Raw genomic sequence first — 24,678 nt, forward strand, 5'->3', positions numbered from 1 at the left:
CACATGAATCGTTATTTATGCAACCCACTTACAGAGTGGTTGACCTGGTTGACGAGCCACCACTGGTCGGGGGCAGTTGCTCGAGTAAAATGGCGTACGTTGTGCGGTTCAATGTGGAGTTTCTCTCATATTTTTAACTTTTCCATGTGATTTATTCCTCCAGTTTCTTAAAATAGTTTACAGTTAAGCGAAAAACAGTAAGTAGAATCGATTTTAATTGACGAAAACCCCCACAAACCGAACTAACACCTCAAATCTCCGTTTATCGCGTCCAAGTGACAGTTCGTCGTGCAATCGCACCAAAGATTTTTAAATTATTTGCTCGCCGCCGCATTATTAATAATTCAAAACGATCTGGAAAAGATCCCGGTTAAAATCCGAAGCAATCAAAGTCGGCTGTGATTGATTGACACCTGTCACTTCATTGACGTGCTTTCTACCCAACACAAGACCAAAACAAATCGCGACCATGCAGATTGTTGTTGATCCGCCGTCGTTTTGCAGCAATGCAGGGACAAGACAACCTCTCGAGCTCGGGGGACCACAGGTTGGCCTTAATTCACGAGATGAGCGCTCACAACTTTGACTTAATCCGATTCGCCTCATATCGAACTGCTACAAAACTCAGATTCATCCAGAAGAAAGTCAGCCGTGAGTATTCTTCAGCACCCAGTCGGGCAGATTGGTAATGTTGCGTTTTGCAGTACACGCCGTCGACATTTGGAATGTGATAGAAGCGTTTAGGGAGCAAGGTTTGCACGCGCTGGAGCCGTCGTCAGAGCTGAGCGTGGCGCGTCTCGAGACCCTTTTGTGTTCGCTTTATCACAGTCTGAACAAAAGGGCGCCACCCACGCAGCAAGCTCACGTCGACGTCTGCTCCAGCCTCCTGTTGAATTGGCTCCTGGCCGCCTACGCCACTGTGTGAGTCCCAAAATGTTTTATTTAACAGAGTTTTATCAGCTAATTGACCCAGTTAACTTCATCTGCGAGGCTCCATCAACAATTATTGATCAAATAATAGACATAAGAAGTCGATATTTAGACTGTGGTTTTTGTGTTGGTTGTTTAAAATCGACGATTTTATTAGCCAGTCGAGATAAAAATACTGATTGTGGCAGATTGTTGCCTCTATTTCAATCACACTCGCAATGCAATAAACAGTTCGCTACACAAGAAAAAATGTTTTGCGTAAAAGTGCGTTGCGAGCAAACGCCGTACTTTTACACAAACAGCATCATAAATATTGCTAAAAACAATTAGCGTCCCAACGAATTAGCTCTCGTGATGATAACCATTACGTAATCGTTGACGTTGTGTTAAAATTTCCGAATTTTATGGAAGTACTTGTTGGCCACCGTTGCGGTGTAATAATCAAAATGTACTTTCTGAGGTTGATTTAGAGCCGCTGCGAACCTGTTAAATTCCTCTAGTAGGTGATAATGTCGGTAACAACTCCAATCACCAGTATCACATTCATCATACGCACATTCACCGAAGGCTACCGTCATTTGCGTTCTTTAATAATTCCACCCGTTTGTAATTGTGGTTCGTATTTGCAGCTCAAGTCTGAGGGTGTGCCCTTGAAGTGGAATTTTTGTGAAGTTTGCCCCAATTTAATTTGGTTTTTTTTACGACTCACTTTACAATCACTGTCCCCGCACAAAAAGCAACTTATCTCGCATACCACGAACGTTCCGGTCTTAGCGAGGCGCTTACAACATCGTTGACATTTTGAGCCCGGACAAATAGCTGTTCGTGCAGTTTCCAGTGCGGCAATTGTGATCGATGGAGTGTTGAACGGCGAAGTTGATCCGGCCGAGTGACGGTGAGACTGTCAGGAGGACCGCAAAGACGTGCCACGCTCGCTTAATTTGTTGTAATGGCACCGTGGCAGTAAATTGGCGAAACCGCCGCAGCTGCCGGTCGTTTTATTAGTGCAGACAGAGCTTTAGATTACATCGATGCGGGGCGTGATAAACGAGTACGAGGAGACTTTTGCCGTCGGAGCCCCGGGTACCATTATGTTTTATGTTATGCGACCGGGGTCCGTGTTGGTAATTGCTCATTGTAGGGGTGCGTTCATAATGATTTTACGCACTGGCGCTCTTTGTTCGCCGGCGGAATGCGATGTAAGGCTGTACGGACGACGACGCATCCCCAATACATCTCTCTGTCAAAACAATATTAGCATAGGTGAAACGGGGAAGAGTCGACAAGCCGTGACCTGGAAGGCGGCGGTCTTGGTTCGACGCCGTAACGGGTAGTAAAGAGTGGACGGTGAATAAGCGCACGAGGGGGATATTAAGAAACTTCAAAGTCGGTTATTTAAAAAAAATAAAACATGGTTGTAATAAAGCGAATTTTTCACCGAGAAGAGATTTGATTGAAACTTGAAAAGTGCAAGATAGAGCAGAGCAGATGTGAAAAAGTCGTACAATATTAAAGACTTCGAGGTGTTTGTAAATAAATGAACAAATTAACAACACAGATGTAGATTTTTTAGACAACTACAAAAAACAAGTGCCTATGATAATGCTAGAATTGCTTCACGCTTCTGGTTGCAACATGTTGCTTAATGTGCGTACTTTACATTCACGTTGATACTTTTTCTTTGAAATATGAGGGCTGTTAGTAACGGACCCGGTGAACGTTTCCGTCAAAGCACAAGTGACCATAAAAGCTTTGTGGATATTTTTGATAGGTTGGTAATAATTTTGAAATATTGCTTTGGCAAAGATGATATTTAAATCATGACACTGGCGTGCACAAAATTACTTTTAAATTTTATAATTGTATTTAATGTTTTCAATAATTTAAATATGTAGAAGAGTTCAGTGTTGTTTGCAACAAAGTGGACATCATCTCGAACATGTTCACTGATAGCTTACTTTGATGTGTTCGTTAAAATATACAGTTGTTTAAATTAATTCACATTTTTCATGCCCTCTCCTCTAAGTGCGTACGCCTATGTCTCTTGTCATCAGAATGACTATTTACATTGCCAACTATGAAACGTCACAACGAAATGAAATTTAAAGGGTTCAATTTGCCCAAAGATTTGCACAGTGTCTATAACGTACAGTCGCGAGCATTAAATCTTGGTCGTCAAGGTCATTTTGAAATTTGTCTGCTTAATTAGAACCAATGTCAATAAAACGTCAATCAAAAAAATTTTCATAAAAGTTTTATTGTAAAATAAAGTAATAGTAGTTCATTTAACGAGTTCGTATGTAAATTGAACTTTTTTTGACATGATTGGGCCAGTGAAACGAGCGTTTTAAAGGCCCACGAGTACCAAAAAAGACCCAATTTACACACGAACGAGTTGAATACAACGTTTTTTTGTTCGACGAGCTCCAAATCGCATAAAATCCTTAAAATTAGCCTGACGTTTCTTTTGACAAGTTGTGACATTTATCAAAATCCGTTCACATAGGAGAAAATTCTCAAATTCTGACAAAAAGTTGACAAGATCTTGACAAGACAAGACAAATAGAATCAAGGCGGTCTAAAGTAAAAAAAAATGAAGATCGCCTTGATACAATTCATTAGCGTTATGCCCTTTTCATATTAGGGCACTTTCCATTGGGTCAAAGAATGACCTTGACGAACAAAATTTATTGCTCGCGACAGTACATCAAAAGTCCTGTGGAATTCGAATTATGTATTTTATTTTTGCCGCTGTGTAGCATGTTGGCATTGTGGTACCAAATAGAAAAACAGATGTTATGTAATCCATTAATGACAGGTTTTCAATAGACTGTTGTAAGATAAAAAGCAATTAGAATATACCGGGTGATCAAGAAGGACTGTTTAAGTTGGCATTACAATTAAGAAAATTTTTTAATTCGGTTATTTATAACTCTGCAACCGGATATGTTTTGTTGGTTTATTTGACAAATATCTGATGTAGGTATAGCATTAACAACGACAAGCCATCAACAACCGAAAGTTACTCCTGTTATACGATTTAAAATACAATTCAGTATTACCAACTTAAACAGTCCTTCTTGATCACCCCGTATTAGGCATTCACGATCTTTTTGGGACCGAGTTGGCTATGATTTTTTCTTTTCATGTTGGACTAACTGAGTCAGTAATGCAATGGATGCAATTTTTTTTTCTGTCAGTGTCTGTTCGACATTTTCTTGCCACCGCATTGCCAGATTTATTATTTTAATATTCGTAAGAAACTAAATGACTTAGGTATTAAGTGTAAAAATAATTTAAATCTCCGTCAAAGGAACAGTCAAAATTGCCAAAATAATTTCATTACGATAAATAATTTCTATTAAACGGCAACAATGTACCTGTTAAGAAAATATAACCGTAAACTGAAAGCAACCTAACCTAACAACACAAAAAGTGTCAATTTCCTTTAGGGAATTTAGTTATCACCGATGTACTGCCAATAAAATCACTAGATGATCATAGCCAACTCGGTCCCAAAAAGATCGTGAATGCCTTATACTATGGCGGACAATAAATTTAGGCCGGCACATTTCTGACATTTCAAAAAAGTCAATGCAAGCGACCATTTATTGTCATTATGACTGATGTGTCAGTTTGTCAAACTGAAGGTTTTCAAGCTGTTTGGCGTTTCCTTCGCCCTTTTGGTAACTTACAGATCATGACGCACTAGCATAACTGATTTGTAGTAGCACTTCTCTCTGGTGCACGCTTCTTTTCCCAATTTTAATTTTGATTATCGCTGTCACGATGACAAGAATGACAAAAATCGAAAATGGGGTTAGTTGAACATAATGCCATCTTCACATTTTGATGTCAAACCAATGACAGGCCGGCCTAAATTTATTGTCCGCCATAGTACATATAATCTGTTTCAAAATCAAAAATCCACCACCTGTTGAATTATGTTGGCAGAAACAAAGGAATCCCTAGAATAAGTTTCATTTTTTTGGGTTGGCCCAACGTTCCGCCAAAATTTGACATCGAACTGTTGAGTTTATTTACGTAACACAAAATAATTATTATGTCTAAAAAGGTGGTAGCTACCATATCACACGTTTCGAGTGAAAAATTAAATGAGAATAAATAAAACACGATGAACTACGACCAAAACGACTCGCAACAGTTTTCTTTCATAACCCCACTTTTTACGACACTTGCAAACACACTAAAAATAAAAGTTGGCGACGTTGTCGGTTGTATTTTCGATGTAGAATGCAGTGTTGGTGGATTTTTGGTTTTGAAATAAATTATAGAAAAACTGAAGAAAATCACAAGCAAAACAACTGGACGTCGAACTCACAATTGACGCTAAGATTTAATAATTTGACATTTGACTGTTAACATCTGATTTGACGGCTTCAACGGCTCGACTGAACTCCAGAAGGGTGAAAATCTTCAACGATCAAGAAAAATTTGCCAAAAATGCGTTAACTGAACTGCAATGTTCAGAAGAGTGGACATCTTCAATGAGAGTTTAATTTGTTTCGGAGTAGGACTCAAGTCTGTCAAATCCAGAGAACAATGCATCATTTTATGTATTATACCGGGTGTCCCATCACTTGTGTCCCGTAGGAAAATGACTTTAAAACTAAATTATATTTATATGAAGGTATTATAGATGCATAAATACTGTTCACCGCCACAAAAATTGGGTATTACTTTATTGTTAAAATTAATTACCTAGGTACAGCAGGCAAAAAACTATCACTTTAAAAATTAAATTTTGTTCAATGCAGTTCAAATTTAGTATACGTTTTGAAAAAATGGTAGAGCAATAAAATCCGTGATTAGAATTTAATTAAAATGTTTTGATGTAAAGATATTGGGTTAAATTAATTTGGGCCGTTCTACTTTATGAAAATTTATTGCAGACGAAGATTTATGAGGGGTTACAGTGTGTTTGACGCCGCAACACAGGCAGGTATCTCTTGAATGGTCTTCGTACCATAAATTGCGGACAAGAATAATACCCACAAACTTAACTTTGTCTTCCATAAATTTTTATAAAGTAGAAGGACCCAAATTAAATTAACCAAATATCTTTACATCAAAACATTTTAATTAAATTCTAATTACGGATTTTATTTCTCTATAACTATTTCATAACGTATACTAAATTTGAACTGTATCGAACAAAATTTAATTTTTAAAGTGATAGTTTTTTGCTTGCTGTACCTAGGTAATTAATTTTAACAAAAAAGTAATACCCAATTTTTGTGGCGGTGAACAGTATTTATGCATCTATACTACCTTCACATAAATATAATTTAGTTTTAAAGTCATTTTCCTACGGGACACAAGTGATGGGACACCCGGTACAAGAATATGTATTTTGCAGAATAATTTAATATCATAACTTGAAAAATTAATATTTGTCTGTTGCGAGTTTTAACAAAGAGTTCAACTTAACTCATTAAAAAAGAATTCAAAGGAGAAATCGGTAAATATCGTGTATTGTGGTCCACGCAATCTGCTGGTTTAAACTCAATTGACAACGCGTGACGATTTAATTTAAGGCAAACATTGCAATTGCAATTACGTTATTAAATCATTTCCAAGGTCGTCCTTTTTACATAAACTCCATTCATTTTGTATTGAACTTTTCAAGGTCAAATAATTTAAATTTTGGCACTGTAATTATGTTTTGTAAATAATGACATGCATATAACCAACATAATGTGATTTAGCAATGCTCAATTCAACGTTTACGGTGTTTACCTGCATATCACTATTTACAAAACATAATTACAGGGCCAAAAAATTAAATTATTTGACCTTGAAAAGTTCAATACAAAATGAATGGACTTTAATATCTGTAAATATTGCATAAAATCCCAACCGCCATGACTTAAAATGCAATTTTCTGGAGACCAATAAATGGGAGCTGAATTGGGTGTCATTTTGAGATAATAATAATTTTATTGGATGCATGTACTATTACGGTCATAAAATTTTGGACATCAAACTTTTGTCACATTAAAAAAATTACTCTAAATCATGCTTTATTGAAACTGTCACCTGAAAGATGAAATTGTTGTCAATTTGACATCAGTTTAAAATATATTTTTTTTAATATGCGAGTACATTTGGGTATTTGTTTTATATTTTTTATTAATTAAAACCTCGTTCTATTCCATTTGTCTGATTTTTACAACTTTTTGAGTATTTTCTCGGTAAATCTGACATTCACATTTTCAAAATTGACACAATCAAAATTGAGGGTCGTTTTAGAATGTATGACAGCACGATGACAATAGTGTCCAAAATTTTTTGATCGCAATGGTACCCAAAAGATTCACATTAGTTACACTTGTTTTATGAACATTCTGTCCAAATTTCAAGATGGTATGTTTCAGTAAAAAAATTATTTTAGATTATTAATTTTCTTTATTAACAGCATAGGTAATTTAGGAGACGTTATGTAATATTTCACAAAATATAATCACATAAATGAATGTAGACTTGATACCGTCATCATTAAACAGTTTTATTTTGCTTGTTAGGATGCTTAATATGTACTTCCATCCATCAAGATGTAGAAATGAGATTTCTACCTCATCTTTCACGTCATTCGTTAAGAGCACACATTGTATCCACCAAGAGTTGATCCGATCGTTTATTACAAATTTAAAAAAAGCTTTAACTATCTTACTGTGAGCTAATTATGCCAAGAATTATTAGAAACATGATCTATAGTTGCTACAAGACGTGGAATTAAGTTACTTTTGTTCTTATTATTATTTTTTGGATTCTAAAATGAAGTGATGCATTTTTTCATAAATGGATGCTCATTTGACTGAAATTATTTTCGCATAATCTGTACTCAAGGGAAAGTCATACTCATAAAGTATTGGAAGAAGTAATTTGTGATCCAGAGCAAAGTGTGATGAAAAAGTTAGTGTTTTCATATTGTTCATGCTCTCAGGTCGTTTAGTTGGTGACCTTTGGCAGTACTGTGCACTGTCACTGTTACCATACTATACCTTCACATAACTTATAATAAAGGTCACTACAGAAATACACAAAGTCAAGGTTAAAATAAAGAATGCTTATTTTATAGAACTAGAACCGGGGAATAAAATTGTCACTACCCTACGGACATGATTCCGAGAAATAAGACCTAAAAGATAAAATGGGAGATGTAAAATATGAGACAAACATGTTTATATTCAGATTACGATACAATTGACAACGTTTTATAACATCTTATGAATTTTATTTGTTTTATTTAAGTTTTTGATAGACTTTTCAGTCGATGTAAAAAGTTAAAATGAGAACTTTTTTACTATCGATTGATTAAGAAATAATTTTTAAACGATTGTTTTTCAAATTATATTTGTCGATGGTGATATAACGTTCATTATTGTCGCATTAAGGCCCAATTAAAGAGCTTAATGGTGTACAAACGTGTGCAAACTTAAGAATGTATTTATATAAAAACTGTTAACATTTAATAAACAAAGAAACCGTCGTCGTTCCGAGGAAAGCTTTGTCTGGTGTCGTTTCTTTATCTCGCCATTTCGTGATTTATCGTTGTATGCGCGTTTCGTTTCAAGACAATATGCGAAAGGAATGTCTTACATTAGCAGCCTTCAGCGCAATCCATCATCTGTAATGCACTTTCGTGAAATCCGAACAGAGCGGCTTATTTTCAGCCGGATCCCCCGCAAATCGCTCACAATTAGCGTAATTTACGGGGGTGCGGGGATGTCGTAAAGTCATTTACGGCGGGATTACGTGAGCGGCAGCGGCCACCGGAATCGACTCGAACGTCGTCGATCGTGACATTGTTGATCTGGCATGATTAATTTTGCAGAGATAACGTGGGAAAAATCCGTGTCTTCTCCATCAAGGTAGCCTTGGCAACGTTATGTGCCGGAAAATTAATGGACAAATTGAGATGTAAGCAGTGCGACATTAAGTGTTCGCCCCCCCGGTAACCAACCACCTGCCTTTCAGACATCTTTTCCCAGATCTCGGACAGCAACGGTCTGCTGCTCCAGTGGCGTTTCAACGAGTACCTCCAGGAAGTGCTGGCCTTGCCGGCCGCCGTCTACGAGTCGCCCACCTTCAATTACACCGATTCGCTCGCCAACACGATCTTCAATCCCGTGAGTGTCGCAGCGCGGCCCCATCGATCCACCACTAACGATTGCTCTTTGCAGAACGTCAAAGTGACGGTGAACGATTTCTTGGACACGCTGATGTCGGATCCGGGGCCGCCGTCGCTGGTCTGGCTGCCGCTCCTCCACCGAATAGCCAACGTCGAGAACGGTGGGTCTACGTGACCGGATTAAATCAGCGCTTAATATTTTGTTGTTTCAGTGATCCACCCCACGCAGTGCGACGCCTGCCAGAGGGAGAATTTCGGCGGGTTCCGCTACCGCTGCCAGAAGTGCCCCCATTACACCCTGTGCCAGGACTGCTTCTGGAAGGGGCGGGTGACGGCGCCGCACGCGCTGGACCACCAGGTCAAGGAGTACTCGTCTTTCGTGCGTATTATCGTCGGAGGCGGCGTCGTCGATGCTGACCGTTTCGTTTTCAGTCGCCCAGCAAGACGATCGGACAGTCGCTGAGGAAGTCCTTCCGGTGCGTCCCCGACAAGCAGAAGAACAACCTGCCGCGGTTTCCGGAACAACCGGAGAAAACCCTCAATCTCTCCCACATCGTGTAAGTCGCGTCGATCAGACCGCGTCCGACGATCCGACTGATGCCAATCAATTCCAGGCCCCCTTCGCCGATTCCTTCCCACAATGGCTTCCCCGACGGTAATAATTTCACTTCGCATTTCGACGGAATGGGCAGTTTAGATAGCAGGTCGACGGCGAGAAGGTATCTAATTAATTTTGTCGGGGGAAAAATGCTAATCGCTTGTGTACAGTCTCGACAGCGCCAGGGACGACGAGCACAAAATGATAGCGAGATACGCAGCCAGATTGGCCCAAGAAGCGCGCTCCGGCATGGTGAGATTCACTTTTCGCTGATAAAATATTTTTTCCAAAAAATTACAAAAAACAAAACAACTATGGCATGGTCTTTCTGATTCGTCTCTATACATTTTTTTGTTTTATGTTGGATGATGTTCCTAAATGTGCTTTTGCCGTTGCTCTTTAGGCCAGAAGCGGTTACCGAAAAAACTCGCTTTCACCAGACACGGTGAGTTGCTTAGCTTAATGTTCATCTGAGCTTAAAGCACACATTGATGTTTCGAACGCTACCTACGTGAACACAAATCTAATCACGTCACGAGTGAGGCACGTAGGTTGCGATCCAAAAGTGGGTTTTCACGCGAGGACGTGAAAACTCGCGCTACCGTCTCATTTGGGTTTGTCTCATGGTCCTACTTTGACAGGGAAGAGTACCTTCAGAGGCTTGTTTAGGAATGGACTCTACGAGGGCCCAACGAGAGCTGATCAGCCAGCTGGAGGCGAAGAATCGAGAGATAATGCGAGAAATCGCCAGATTGAGGTGTGTATTTCGTTTGTAGAACGCAAAGGTTGTGAGATTTATGCTCCATAGAAACTAGGAAGTAGAGAATGGGGGATAAAGTCTAAAATCGATGAAAGTTGTCAGTTGTCAAAATGTCATAACCTCAAAAATTGTAAATGGTGAAGGTTTTAGAGTTTATGATATTTGTAACAAATTAAGGATAGTTAACAAGTTTTTTGATGATTGTTGTGAGTGTGATGACAGCGTGATTGCTTTGTGGTAAGATTAAAGTTAAATGATGACGTTCGTGATAGAAGGCAGCAGGAGTTGGAGAACAGCGGCCACGGCACCGAGAATCCCGTCCTGATGAACGAGCTGAGGGCGCTGCGCATGCGCAAGGACGAGCTCGAGACCCACCTGACGACGCTGCAAGACTCGCGCCGCCAGCTCATGATCCAGCTGGAGGGCCTGATGAAAATGCTGAAGAACCACCAGAGCTCGCCCAGATCGACCCCCAACTCGTCCCCTCGCAGTACAAAATCACCTCCGCTGCTTCCAGGCGCCGCCCCGGTCGCCCCACCTCCGCGAAGCGCCCCCCAAACTCCGATGAGCATGCCCCCGTCGAACAACTCCGTCGTGACGGTGAGCCAAGCGGAACGACCGACGCACGTGGTGCACTCGATGGCGGGGCTGCCGATGCCGGCGCCGGTGCAGGAGAGGAGCGAACGGGCCATGCACAACAACGACTCGCTGATGGGGGTGGGGGGCGACGTGAGGAACGCGTTCGGGGGCTCGTCCACCGTCAGTATAGGTGAGTTGTTGTGTTGTGGATAGATGTCGCCGCTGCGTTTGTCAATTGAATTGACATTTGAAGCGCCATACGTCAAAATTTGAAGTTCGGTGCGCGGTGAGAATTGGTTTGGTTTTGAAATGTTAGAGGTGTTGTAGGGTCTAATGGAAACGGAACGCCGGGTTCGGTGGGGAGGTCGTTGAGGAACGATCTGTTAGTGGCCGCAGATTCTGTGACTAACGCAATGTCAACTTTAGTAAGAGAACTCAATTCAGGTACGGACATGTAAGACTTTAGGATGATTTTCTGTATTTAATTCAACGCTTAAACCGTTTAGTATTATGAATTACTGGAGCTATTTTAGTTTCTTCTCCTCTTCATCATCACTCTCATTTATGTTGTTCTAGACTTTGTACAGACTTAGCTTATTTTTTTTATATCTTTGTAAATTTACGTTTTTATTGTTATTTATGTATTCTAAAGTGTCTGATTGTACTTACCAAGTAACTTTTCAACTGATCAATTTATTGATTTCTTTTTTTATTTTGTTGTACATCGATGGTTGATACAACAAAAGTTTGACTGAGTATGTTTTTGATTCATTTATGGAATGCGTTTGTAATCTGATCAGCAGCTAGCATGTGATTACAGGAAAATACATCATAACACATGTTTTTCAAATACTCCATTTTATTATTTGTGATTTTTGTTATTTACTTTGAAAATATTTATTATTGTTAAAATTTTTTATTTATGTATTTTAAAAAAATTACAATATACTTTTTTAATTATAGTCTTTTTATTTTTATTTACAAACACAACGGAAATCCCACCGACACACACACTGACACTTCTTATGGAATTAATAACCTGTTGAAGAAAATTTGACGATGATGTCCTTTTTAATTGGAATTGCATAATTTTTAACTTTGCTGGATTTCAGTGGAACCTTTTTAAACACGTGAAAGTTCGTTTTTGTTTTGATTTTTCTGTCTTATGCAGTCTGAGAGACACGCTTGCCTCTCAGTCTGCCACTCCCTTTAAATTTTCTGTTCCACGAGCGTGCGGTAAGTTTTCGTCGACGCGTTATTTTCTGTTTTCTCTTTTAACACGAAAACTTGCATCGTCATTTAGCGAATAAGGTCCGTGGTAGAACTGTATGTGGAATGCTGCCTGCTGAATGATTGTTAAATTACAGAGCCTTCGAAGGTGCCAGAGGCTAGTGCAATCAGAAAACCTTTAGGTGAGTAGCGTAGCTTCGATCCAAGCCTTGCCGCTTCACAAACCAAACACCGCTGAGCCTATTAGTCCACCGCCGCATCGAGACCCATTAAAACCTTTGCCCTTCTGTCCAGATTTCGAGGACGACGGCGAGGACGAAAGCGACGGAGGCTGGCAGCAAGAATTGCAACGTCGCTACGCCCAAGATGCCAATTTCATGGCGGAATTGCGCGCCAGGCATCCGACCAGCCCCCCGGAAAACCACCCAAGTCAAAATTACAACCACCATCAGTACCCCGCCCTTAACCACCACCACCCCAACCAAGGCTATATGGCCCAACAAAATTACCCCAATTACAATCAGGCCGAACCCAACCAAAGCCCCTTCGGACCGCAGGTGGGTGGCTCCTTCAGATAATACAACACTGCTAGCTTCGCTTTATAGAGAGGTTAGTTGGGTTTCCCGCCCCTCTCCCGCCACTAGTAGCTCATTTTGTAGTTTCAGAGAAAACACATTTTTCAAAATTTTACCCAAACTTGAAATCGGAGTGGGCCGTGACACAAACGTCACAAATGACAGTTGAAATTATGACAGATGTCATTTGTAGTGCTCTTAGCGATGTTGAACGCTTTCGTACAGTAATTCCTAGTAGTAACATGACGAGTTGTTGCGTTACTTTGAAAATGGTGTTTGGGTTTTAGACGCCCAACAAGAGCGAGCCGCAGTCCAATTTACAGAGTGAGCAAAGCAACGACAAAAGCGAAGAAAATTCGAACAAGGAAGGGATGAGCAAGGAAACTCTTCAGTTTGAGGAAGCGCTAAAGCAATGGGTCAACCGATAAGACTAGATATGGAAAGCTGCATTTACATTTTGTCCGTGTATTCTAATCAAGTATAAAAGTTAAAGTAAGTTATTAGCGGCTCTTTGACTGTACTACTGAGTGTGTAAATCTAAATTTTGTTCGTTGAAGCGAAGAGATGGGCGTAGAATATTGTTAGGTAATTCCATTATAAACTTATAAAATGTAAGAATGTACATAATAGTGTGGTATCAAGTGCTTTGCACCCCATAGTTCCTTTTTGTATGGTATAAGCGTTAATTTAAATCAAGTGACGTGCAAACAAAGATTTTTCATTCGGCTTATCCTAGCTGGACCAACAGTACTCCTCTAGTCTACTATTAGTTTACATTACACTAATTAAACCATCATGCTTATATACATACATACATACCATTTACAACTTTCATACTTTTACTAACCTTTTCATGAGAAAATGTAATTTGAACATAGGTCGCTGTTGTAATGTCTAGTGTATACCTACTCATATTAATAAAATGTTATTAGTTAAGAGCTGTGAAGCGACGACCATATTATGCTTCCGGTTGTCGCTTTTACATTGCCTAGGGTATGGTCAATACTCAAATGTACAATTTTGTTGATTATGTTGTTTGATTTTATTGAATATTTACGAATGTCTGATGTGAATAAAATGATAAAGAATCAGTGACTTTCCAAACACCGAATACCTTGTCCATTCGTGTCAGAGTGCGACGAACCAAATGGTGGATGCGCCGGGTTTGAATTTTTTTTGAAAAGTGAGTGCGAAGGGTTGGGGGGTCAGTGTTTGATCATGTGGAAATGCAAATAAAAATTCGAAATGGGTAAAATTTATTTATCGTATTCACATCACAGAGAAACAAACATACAATGAGAGAACAACCTCAGTTATGAATGTTACATTTACTGATATTGGAGAACATGTACATCATTCACTGCATTAACTAGCGCCGTACCTTTAATTATCTTCTTATAATTAGTCTTATTCACAACAAAGCAACAAGTCAATAATATGCGTGTACACGTGACTAAAACTTGGACAGTCTCATGGTTTAATTACAGTAAATCGTATAAGAATGAGCAAGTCGAAGTACTAATATGTAAGTAATGAAGGGGGCGAAAGACCGAAACCAAGTGAAGAAGATATGTGTTAAATCCACGAGACGTCGAAGTACAAAAATGTGTGAGAGTCGTTTGGTTAATTAATACGAAAGCAATGTTGTTTTGATGATGTTTTCGTCCGCGTTTGTGCACCCAAAATCAACGTTAACAGTAATAATAATAGTCCGCATCCTACCTACAAGTTTAATTGTCCATTTTGGACTACTTTTTCTCTAGCTGTGTAGATGTCGCACAACTTAAACCTGCATTAAAACAATTGTGGGTTACATCTTGATTTTATTTTTGAAATAAATTACAAAAAATTTATAATGCCGTAGTCACAATTAGAAAATAAACTGACTAGAGATTCAATCATGACTCAATAGGATACTACCAGATATTAAATACTACAATTTACATAACAGTTTGGTATGCGCAAAATTAACATAGAATACACAACAAAATCATCGAAACGCATCCGAAAAAAGAAAGACTCGAATATCAACAGAATTTCGTTTTAGTGCCCACTTGTATAACGGAGTTGTTATGTATTTTACGTTATTTTTGATATACTGATACGACAATTACTAGTTCTTGCGCTAAAAATGGATGATTGTATTCAAATAACGATCTGCTTTAGTGAATTATAGAGAGTGAATAATTAGATACACTTACATTTTTTTGTTTTTTGTAAAAAAAAGCGTAAAATGGGAGATACAAAATGTTGAGAGGAATGTATCACTTAAAATGCATGTCATTAAATTACAGTATGATTCAAAGTAAATGCACCGGCTACACTACGAAATGGTATTGAAGCTACTTTTAAACCTGTTAAAGCGCCATATAATTTTTATGTACACATTAATGTATTGTATTATTATATATTTGCATCTGTTCTTTTAAAAGGTCAATATGTTCCTGATTCAATTCGGACAGTAAAGTATAATAACAAAATCGAGAAAAGCCCGTTTTGATATTATACCTTGACATAACTAATTACACACAAGTAGGCTTTATACTTAGAATGTTTATTATACTTAATAATCTTACCATAATGTAGATGAACGCTACTTGAGCCAGACAGTAATAATTTGGTTCCACATTATCATTAACACATACTTAGTTTCTTTACAAATTTGGTAACTAAATCTATGCAATATATTTCATCATCTTGTTCTTTTATTAAAATTATACAAACATAAATAACATTGAACCATAATAATAATCATAATAATAATATAATAAAATAAAAACAATAACTTAGGAGGAGTGAAGAAAGCAACTAGAATTAATACGTCGATAAATGCAATCTCTTCTTAATGGCACAGTTTTTTTTTGTTTGTTTGTTGTATATAACTTGTTTTTGAAAATCAACTTGTGCACAGACTCCGCAATGTTGATTATAATAATTACATTAAAAAATGTGCGTACATATTAACAAAACTTGTGCAATAAATACGATATTTAGAATAAAAAATAAAATTCAACATTGTCAACCGATGTTATTATCAAGCACAGGAAAGCTACCCTTTTATTGTATTTTTGTAATTTTCATCGAACTCACCAACTCATCGATCAACATAAAAGAACACATTTCAACATCTCACTCAACTTTGGTACAATTATAACGATAAACGTTCCGGGACTTCCCCTGGACCTAGAGAAATACCGCGACGTTTGACAAATACACCGGCACTACCATGTCTGCTTTATTTTTTTGGTTTAACCATGTACTAAAGTCAATAATGTATGAAACGGAAAAGTAATCAGAGGTTTCTCAGTAGAGGCCGCAGTTGCGCAAGTTATTAGCTATGATCACATCAGTGACTGCATCGAATACAAACTGGATATTATGCGTATCTGTGGCACAGGTCATATGGCAGTAGATTTCTTTTGTTGTCGATTTGTTCTTCGCTTCGAATTGTGCTTGGATATACGCCGCCGCCTCGCCATACTCTTGCGCACCTTCAAAAATACAAACGTTACTCGACAACGGACCACCCAAACACGCTTCCACGTACCTGCGTACTCTTGGAAACATATTGTTAAAGGCGACTTCCTAATTTTCTCCTCGAACAAGTCTTTCTTATTAAGGAAGAGAATTATAGACGTGTCCGTGAACCATTTGTTGTTGCAGATCGAGTCGAACAACTTTAAGCTCTCCTGCATCCGGTTCTGGAATCAAAAATATTTTAATCAGAACAATTTATGTTTCCTGCTCGGCTCGCGAATGTGTTCGCCGCGTTCCATTTATTTTCTTTGAAATAATCCAGTTATTCGCATCGTAAAAATTATTTCAGAGACGAAGACAGATATGGAACCGCCAAAAAGCGAACATCAAAAATATCACAATCACGTAAACCAGTCTAAAATCATAAATTAACGACAAATTAAGGCCGTATTTTTTTTTTTTTTTAGATCCTCTACAGCTCTTGTTAACGATCGACTCACACACTTACACACACACTCCAGTGCTAAATTTAAAATCTCATTTTCATATTTATTTTTTCTAGGGATGATGCAACACCGAGATTGACAAGAATGACAGATGCAGAATTTGTGGGCATACTAAGCGATGACAGCTTGATCGGCTCGGTAGGACTATGTGCAATTCGTTAATGTCAAAAGTCGTATCGTTATTTTTGTGATAAAAGCTGCGATCAGAGGCGCCTCGAAGGTAATTCGGGAAAATAGGAAAAAACTAGATGAGAAAGAAACATTAGTCAATTAATGAAATAATAAAAATCATTGATTAATTATTATTTCAGGGCGACACAAATTACAAGTTGGCGTTGAAAGCAGTAATGTCAAAAAACGAAGTGTCAAAGCGTCAGTTTCGCTCGATGCGGTTGATTTATTAAAATTACGTGAAATTTTACATAATGATTGTTTTGAAAGGATGTGATATGTTTGGTAGACCGTTTGAACAAGAAATTTGTGAAAATTTACGAGGTAAATAATTTTTTCTAAGTATTTACATGTCGTCTATTTTCAGACTAAACGGTTATGAATTATTAGTTAATAATCGAAATAACACTTCTGTAGGCTCCACAAATGCCATCGGTGCATCAAGACTTTTATGAGGTGAACACAATTTGTTTGCCAACTTTTACCACTTTGAGGTAAAGAAGTCTAGTTTTATGGAGTTGATCAAAAACAAAGGCAACTGCATTAAAAGCATCAAAGCGGTCTGTGCAATTAACGTCTACCCCTGACACGCATTATTGGTTGCACGTGTTACTTTGATCTTTTGTACTTTATTATTGCATTAAAACGTACCGCTCGCTTATTTAGACACAATTTGCTTTCAATTAAACGCGTACCTACATCATCGTATGGGATTATTTCGGGAACTTTTTCGCTTAATACCTCACTCATAAAACCATCAAAACTCTGAAATCGCATTAGAGGAGAGAGTGAGTTTGTAGGGTCCAGATAAACGTGTAAATAGTAAAAAGCGAAACGTTCTTCGTTTACATCCAAGTGTAAGTAGTTAATTTATCTCAAAGGTTGTTTCTGGGCGGTCTGCGGTTTGACGTAGGAACGCTCAATAAAACACCTTCAAAATAAACTGTCGAATTCTGCTCGGAAATGTTGTAATAATTTCTCGACGAATTACAGACGGAGAAATAGTTTGAGTTTTAATTCCGTTATCGAGGGAAACCCGCAATCGACAATGGCTTCTCTGGAGGGCGTAGGCGAAATGCTTCGTCCCTCTATATTTGATTTTTGAAACGGGCTTTCAGAGTTAATTCAGAACGATGACGTCACGTGAAACGTGCTACTTCAGCCCGAGAGAGCACTCACCGACACTTCACAAATCAAATTTAGCTATTTAGAGTTGGAAATTAAATGAAAAAAAAACCGCCAAATTAATCGGGGAAAATTAATGCGGGTGTAAAAATAGCCGTGTCGGAAAATTCCCTTTGATCGCATTGAAATATGTAATTTCATTGAATTCGGTTTGACGTCTCTATTAATGACATAGGAACGGGGGGCGATCGCCTGTAAAACTCACCCTCAGTGCGTTAGGTAATCACGCTGTGAAACATTTCCTATTACATATTTATTGGGCGTTATATTCCCGGGCATTTAATGTAACGAACGTAATTTATTATTATTATCTGCGGCCAATTTTCTGCTGGCACTTAAAATGCGATCGGGGAAAATTGCAAATGAAAATTTATGGCGGAAACGTCAATGCATCATATCTATGTTAGAGCTAGATGATTACGGCGCTCGGTGCCGTTAGATAGAGGGTGGGCTCTATTTATAGAGGTACCTATCGGTAGTGTGTGGTCGTTAAAGAGAGGCGATTTCCATTAGGGCATTAGGAGAGTCGTTACTTTTTGAAAATCGCCTACTTACTGTCGTTTCGTCCTCGTGCAGTACTTGATCATACTCGCTCATCGCTACACAGAAAATAATTGCCGTCACGTCCTCGAAACAGTGGATCCACTTCTTCCTTTCCGACCTTTGACCGCCCACGTCGAACAATCTGAAACGAACGATCAATCGATCCGTTATTGGCGTACCTCTTCGAGCGACTCCGCGACTACTCACTTGAAATTGAGATTTTTAAATGAGAAATGCACTTCAACGATCCCCGTCGTTTTGACTCTCGTACGGAGGATGTCTTGCTCGGTGGGTTGATATTCTTTGGCACCTAATCGGTCCAAGTCATCCAAGAAACTGAAACGTGAGGGTAGATTAGTGGAATGTGGCGCAACGAATCTAGATTGGTACTCACTATTTGGCGGAATCGTTCAGTTGGTATTCGTTGGAACGACCGAAACATTCTAGAACCCCTGAGTCGGCCCACAACCGCTTCATCGCGGCCAGGAGTTCTTCGGAAAACGGTTCGGTATCTTCCATCCTTTGGATAACGTCGAAAACCATTTTGCCATCGATCTGCCGGAAAAATGTGTTGATTTAAAGTTGGCCAGGTAGAGCAACAGGTAACAAGGTCGCGGAAATCCGAGGATCTCGTTTTTCGGTCACGGTGAATGAACTTGCACTACGTGGTCGAAAAACGAACGAGGTTGTCTCGCGACGAGGAAATAAAAAAAACGGCGTTCTCGCACTGCGAAAGTGACACGATTTATTGACTCGTTAATCGAGACATTTTTGGAGAGAATGAAGAACCACAAAATGGTTGGTGACCAGAACAGAAAATTCAAATCCACATGGTTCTTCGTCCGAACCAATTTTTTTCAGCAATGTTCGACTGTTTTGTAAAGCAATAACAAATTCCTCCGATAGGCCAAACGCAACTCCGCCGATGGTTATTTTCTTTACAAGCACTATAAGTTGTCACACTCTTTTTAATTTAGTTTGGGTCACTGTTGCGTTAGCGCAAGACCCAGTTCATTTACGTGTTCTGAAATAACTTTTAAGGTTCAAGTTTTCTAATAAAATGGGTGCCAGCTACTCTTCAAACAAAGGTTCGCTGAGACGAATCAGGTCGCTTAGTTTTAAAATAAATTAATTATAACATTGAAATTAATTCTAAACTAATGTTTTATAAAATACTGGCTGCTGCAGTTTTCAAAAGATCACTTGGAATCTCCTGACCGATTTCTTTGTTAAAAAAATATGCCCAACTTACCACGCTATCAAAGTCCATTAAATGTCAGAAACCTTAAATGAAATCGTGAAATTGGAAGTATTTTTTGACATAAAATGCAAATGCTTGTAAATGTAATTGTAGTAACTCTCACACATGCAAAAATTAATTGCTTGCCGTTATTACCTGTCATAACTTGAGATTTAAAAAAAAACTATTTTGGAATGCTTGTAAATACGTTTGTGCGACTGCTCGTGTTACAGAAATTCTTTATCGTATCATTAACGATTATGATCACTTTATGTTACACATTTATGATAATTATGAAGTCCATAATATGTATTCGAATAACTCAGCTTCCTTAGTTACTTATAATACGTTAGTTTGTCATAATAATGTTACGCGCTCATAATACGTTAGATACAATGATACGATAAAGCTTGAAATATAACTCGAATAGTATGGGATTTAAACAACGCTCGGACGTAGTGCAGGTGACTCGGCTAATCGCCTCGTCACCTGGCAACGTCCTCGCATATTATAAATCCCAAATACAAGAAATTATAAAAAACACATATGCGGTGTTTTTTATAATTTCTTGTAATAATAATAATAATAATCCCATAATATTCTCGTTATATTAATAGCTATTGATTTACTTAATCCTTTTTGTTACCACCCCCTTGCAAAGTGGTGGACAGTTTGTGCATTAAAACTTTAGTTAAATAAATACCCTAACAATTGGTGAAGACCGCATCAAAATTTGTTCTGTGGTCCTTTAGTTATAAATGAACAAGGGATACATACCGGGTGTTATGGTAAGTCCACGTAATAAATTTAACCACCAATAGGACTGGTTAAAATAAACATTTTTTATTTATCACTGTTTCCGCAAATTCTTCTAAACATAGTTAAAATTAATTTGAACCCTAAAATTCATATCCGCTCATGTGTTTACACATCCATTGATAACGAAGCACGAAAAAAGAATTACGTGGTTAAAATACTCGAATGAGACAGTAAAAACTGTTAGTTTTAGAATTTAGATCGTTCTTTCTTCAAAAAACTGTAAAGTTTTTCCCGCACAAAAACATTTTCACTCACTCTTTCGTTTCAACTGATGATTATTCCATGAGCGAAGTGTTAAATCAGGGGTTAGAAAAATGTAAAAATAAATATTCCATTAAAAAAAGATAAATATATGTATGTACAGCTGGTTTCAAAAAAATCGGGAAATGAAAATTTTCCTGATGTAAATTTGGTTTTGTCGATTTGTCAATTAATTGTCTACTTGACAATACCTATCAAGTGATTTTTAAAAATGTGATTGAATTTTGACGTTAAATCTAACCTATCTCCCGTAAGAAGGTTTCACACTATGGAAAAATTGCAAAAATGTGTCAATTTTATTCTGACAGTTCCCGTTTTTTTTGCAACCAGCTGTATATGTAAAATGTTTATTTTTTAACGAGTTCTATTGGTGATTAAATTTATGACGCGGTCTTCCATAACACCCTGTATATTACAATTCAAAATGGTTGTTGAGCAGCAGGCAGCAGGCCATGAGCATCCTACACATCGACATTTAGATTTATGTAATTACAAAAAAGTACCTATCTAAATATAAATTTTGACAGTGATAATAACAACCAATTGTCTCACGTTCTCTAACACTTAAAAATGACATTGTTTTTATTCCAAAATTTAAAAATTAAGAATAGTAAACGATGACCTTGACGTTTTTTTGACAATTGAAATGTAAACCAAAGAACTCTAAAATTACTATAAATGGCCGTACTGTCAACTTAAATTTGAATTTTCAGGGCTAGCACAATAGCCATACTAAAATTTACTAGATACCACTGTAAGAGTCAGGAAAGTTTACATCAGGACAACATATTCTCAACTCATTACGTTTAATAAAAACTAGGAAAAAATAAGCAGAACTGCATGATAAGAGCTAAAGAATTTCGTTGGTTTATTGGTAATTGATAATAAAAAATAAACAAAGTAATAAGGCAATAATTCATGTATCTATTCATTTGCGTTTGAACTTTCGACCATCGAAGGAATTTACAACTTTATGTTTGTTTAAATGAGAAAATATTTAACAATTTACTTGCCATATATCAAATCTTCAAATATTTAACAAGTAGTAACAGGTTTTTATTTGTTATTCTGAGTTCTTATTGCAACAGTAATATGTAGAAAATGACTCCAAATTAAGATAATCGTATTGCTAGTTAGTTATCGCCCCTTCATTACGCGTACCAAATCAAAGTCTCTGACGATCTCTAATATATGTAATTACTATCTGTCAAACAACCCCTCCAATAATATCATTATTCACAAGACATTATAACACGGGTATTAATAATAAAAAAGAATCGTCTCGGTGTACACAATTTCTTTCATGTTTGCCTATTCAGTCGACTTGATTTCCTTTGTTTCGTTTCATCTGTTGAAATTTTGATTGGTCGTGCAATTTTGTGTAATTTTTGTGGCAAAGAAAAAACCTGTTGGGAGTCGTGCCCGTCGCGGTTAAAAATACGGTGTTGCTCGTCGGGATAGTAAACACACGGTCTACACTATTACTCTAGTTCTAGTCTATGAACTCGCCATCCTGGATTAAACAGGCCGTATCACAATCGATAGGTCGCAAACAACGGCCACTTCCTTCGGCAAAAGTTGTGCCCCACTTTTTCAACTTTTAATAATAACCCGTCCGCAAGGGTTGAACCAGCCTTGTGGCACCCAGTTCCGGGCATATTCAACACTCGAACATTAATAACATAAATATTTGTTTCTTCGAATATATCGGGCTTATTTTAAGTCAATTATTTATTATTTCAGCGGCGAGAACGCACTTTTAATTTAAACTTTACAATATTTTACGCTCGAAATAGCCCGGAATTTTTTTACATGACGGTGAAAATTCTCCGATTCCGCGTTCCCGGTAATCTTAAATCGTCCGGGAAAATTCGGCGGAGTCGTGGGCTCCGGCAGGCTTGGACTGACCTCTCGCTCGTTGTTGCCGTAGCTAATTCCGAGGTTTGGCATGGCCCGCAGGATGGCCACAAGGGATTGAATAGTGTTGCTATACACTACCGGTCGGTACTGTTTGAAATCTTCGCTGGTGAACCCACTCTCGTGGATGATTCTGGAACAGAAGAGGACCATCAGTCGGAGGCGAAGAGAAAACGTGCAACGTGACAACCAATCGGTTAATAATTACAAGCGGAAGACCAGAATCGATCAACCAAGTCACTTCAAGGGATTATCTCGTTTAAAAAATTTTCAAGTGGAGGTAAGAATAAACGTCAAAGTTGCAGCGGCGGCGGTGGAATTTTATTTTTATTGCCTCGGGGTAGGCTGCCAGAGGGGCTCGTCAAAACACTGATAATAAAACATACTTTATTTTTATTTTATTTCTCGTGACGCCATTGCATGTTTAAAATCAATTAAATTTGTAGCGGTCGTGATGGTAGAGCACACTGTAGATAGGATCTCTAATGCGAGTGTGCCAATTTTGGTTAAAAATGAAACCGCTGTTAATATTTATAACCAAAGGAAATCCGACGTCGGATATCCTATCAGAATGACTTTACCTACGTAAGAAAATGGTAAAAGGGATTTTTTTTACTTCTTAATATCAGATGACCGATAAAATTTTGATTGGAAATAAACGTAAAGGCTCACCCGATGAGCTGTTGAGCTAAATTGAATCACTTTTCGTGAACAGTGACTCAAAAATACAAATGATTTCAATTTTTAATTAAAGGAGTAGGTCAAATGTCATTTTCAGCTGACATTTATAATTGACAACTTAAGAAAATATAATTTTACGTTGGCAACATTGTCAGTGATATTTAAAATATGTATTGTGAAATGAGAACAAAACTTGGTTGTTAATGAAATAATAATTATCTGTAGATTTACAAACATTTGTGTGACTTTTAATAAACACAACAAAGGTCACTATTGTTTGCCTCCATTAGTGCCGTCCATCATACTGGGAATTTGATTGATCTTTTCAGGGTAAACAAACTGTAGCGACCTTTGTCGCTTTTTAACCCATTCGGCGCTCCTCACTATCACTGCTTCAGATAAACAAAGTTATTCGTGGATTTATTGCGTTGGGAAGAAAAAACTGCACAATTTTTACGTTTCTGCATCCGTCGTCCTCATTTGCAGCCGTTCCGGACAGAAGCTGTTTTTATTCTTTTGAACAGCGCGAGCGATGTTTTCATTTACGAGTCTGCTGGTCGCATAAAGGCGGAATTAAAATGAAATTTCCCATTATACGAGAAAAGCCGTTAGAAAACACACAAGCCGTTCCACATAAAAATAACAAGTCGCCGAAACCGACTAAGACGAGACTTAAAACTCGCATCAAGCCCAATAATGGCTCTTTTATCACTTGATTACAAACGTAAATTGCAAATAACGAGGTGCTCGCGCAAAGTACACCGCAGCAAAGAGCATCGAAGGGGCGATAGTTTGGGAAATAATTTTCCTCGCGAGTTTTCGTGTTCGAACAGAAACGAAAATAATTTCAAGAACGCTGTCGAACCATATAATTGAACATATGTCGGGGAATGTCTATTACTTTGTATCTGGATTAAAAAACAAACCGATTTTATTGCAAAATAAATAAAGAGTCTATATCGGGTTCTGATCACAGGAAACTGTAACGACGACATGTGGTGTATTAGAGGCCAAAAATCGTTATAATAAATTTAGCATTACGCAAATAAAT

At 37.9% G+C, this 24,678-nt stretch overlaps 2 protein-coding genes across 13 annotated transcripts in view; one reads left to right on the forward strand and one right to left on the reverse strand.

The window, feature by feature from the left end:
* The first annotated feature begins 41 nt into the window (after nucleotides 1-41).
* Dyb (Dystrobrevin) lies at nucleotides 42-17,642 on the forward strand. 11 transcript variants are annotated; one of them, XR_011157174.1, is made up of 19 exons: nucleotides 43-197; nucleotides 505-651; nucleotides 705-921; nucleotides 8,789-8,874; nucleotides 8,932-9,083; nucleotides 9,138-9,246; nucleotides 9,298-9,464; nucleotides 9,518-9,642; nucleotides 9,700-9,804; nucleotides 9,854-9,935; nucleotides 10,087-10,128; nucleotides 10,325-10,440; nucleotides 10,716-11,212; nucleotides 11,350-11,466; nucleotides 12,390-12,434; nucleotides 12,547-12,809; nucleotides 13,115-13,319; nucleotides 16,867-17,305; nucleotides 17,399-17,642. XR_011157174.1 is itself a non-coding variant. In XM_069039565.1 (17 exons), exons 2-17 carry the CDS (start codon nucleotides 507-509, stop codon nucleotides 13,253-13,255), a joined length of 2,406 nt encoding a protein of 801 aa, XP_068895666.1. In that variant the 5' UTR covers nucleotides 42-197; nucleotides 505-506; the 3' UTR covers nucleotides 13,256-14,512. The 11 variants fall into 11 exon arrangements, 8 of the variants coding, with proteins under 8 accessions (XP_068895666.1, XP_068895670.1, XP_068895665.1 ...); XR_011157173.1 differs by having other exon boundaries at nucleotides 16,867-17,030; nucleotides 17,122-17,642; XR_011157172.1 differs by having other exon boundaries at nucleotides 16,867-17,642.
* Nucleotides 14,067-24,678, reverse strand: part of Galphao (G protein alpha o subunit) — a 39,928-nt gene continuing 29,316 nt past the window's right edge. For both annotated transcript variants that reach the window (XM_069039589.1, XM_069039590.1), the window contains exons 3-8: nucleotides 22,938-23,079; nucleotides 19,104-19,264; nucleotides 18,917-19,045; nucleotides 18,722-18,851; nucleotides 16,375-16,528; nucleotides 14,067-16,318 (exon numbers count right to left, since the gene is read on the reverse strand). In XM_069039589.1, coding sequence (XP_068895690.1) covers nucleotides 16,131-16,318; nucleotides 16,375-16,528; nucleotides 18,722-18,851; nucleotides 18,917-19,045; nucleotides 19,104-19,264; nucleotides 22,938-23,079 — 904 coding nt within the window. In that variant the 3' untranslated portion in view covers nucleotides 14,067-16,130. The remainder of the gene's footprint in view (nucleotides 16,319-16,374; nucleotides 16,529-18,721; nucleotides 18,852-18,916; nucleotides 19,046-19,103; nucleotides 19,265-22,937; nucleotides 23,080-24,678) is intronic.

Source organism: Tenebrio molitor, chromosome 2, assembly GCF_963966145.1.
Source record: "Tenebrio molitor chromosome 2, icTenMoli1.1, whole genome shotgun sequence".
Taxonomy (NCBI): Eukaryota; Metazoa; Arthropoda; class Insecta; order Coleoptera; family Tenebrionidae; genus Tenebrio; species Tenebrio molitor.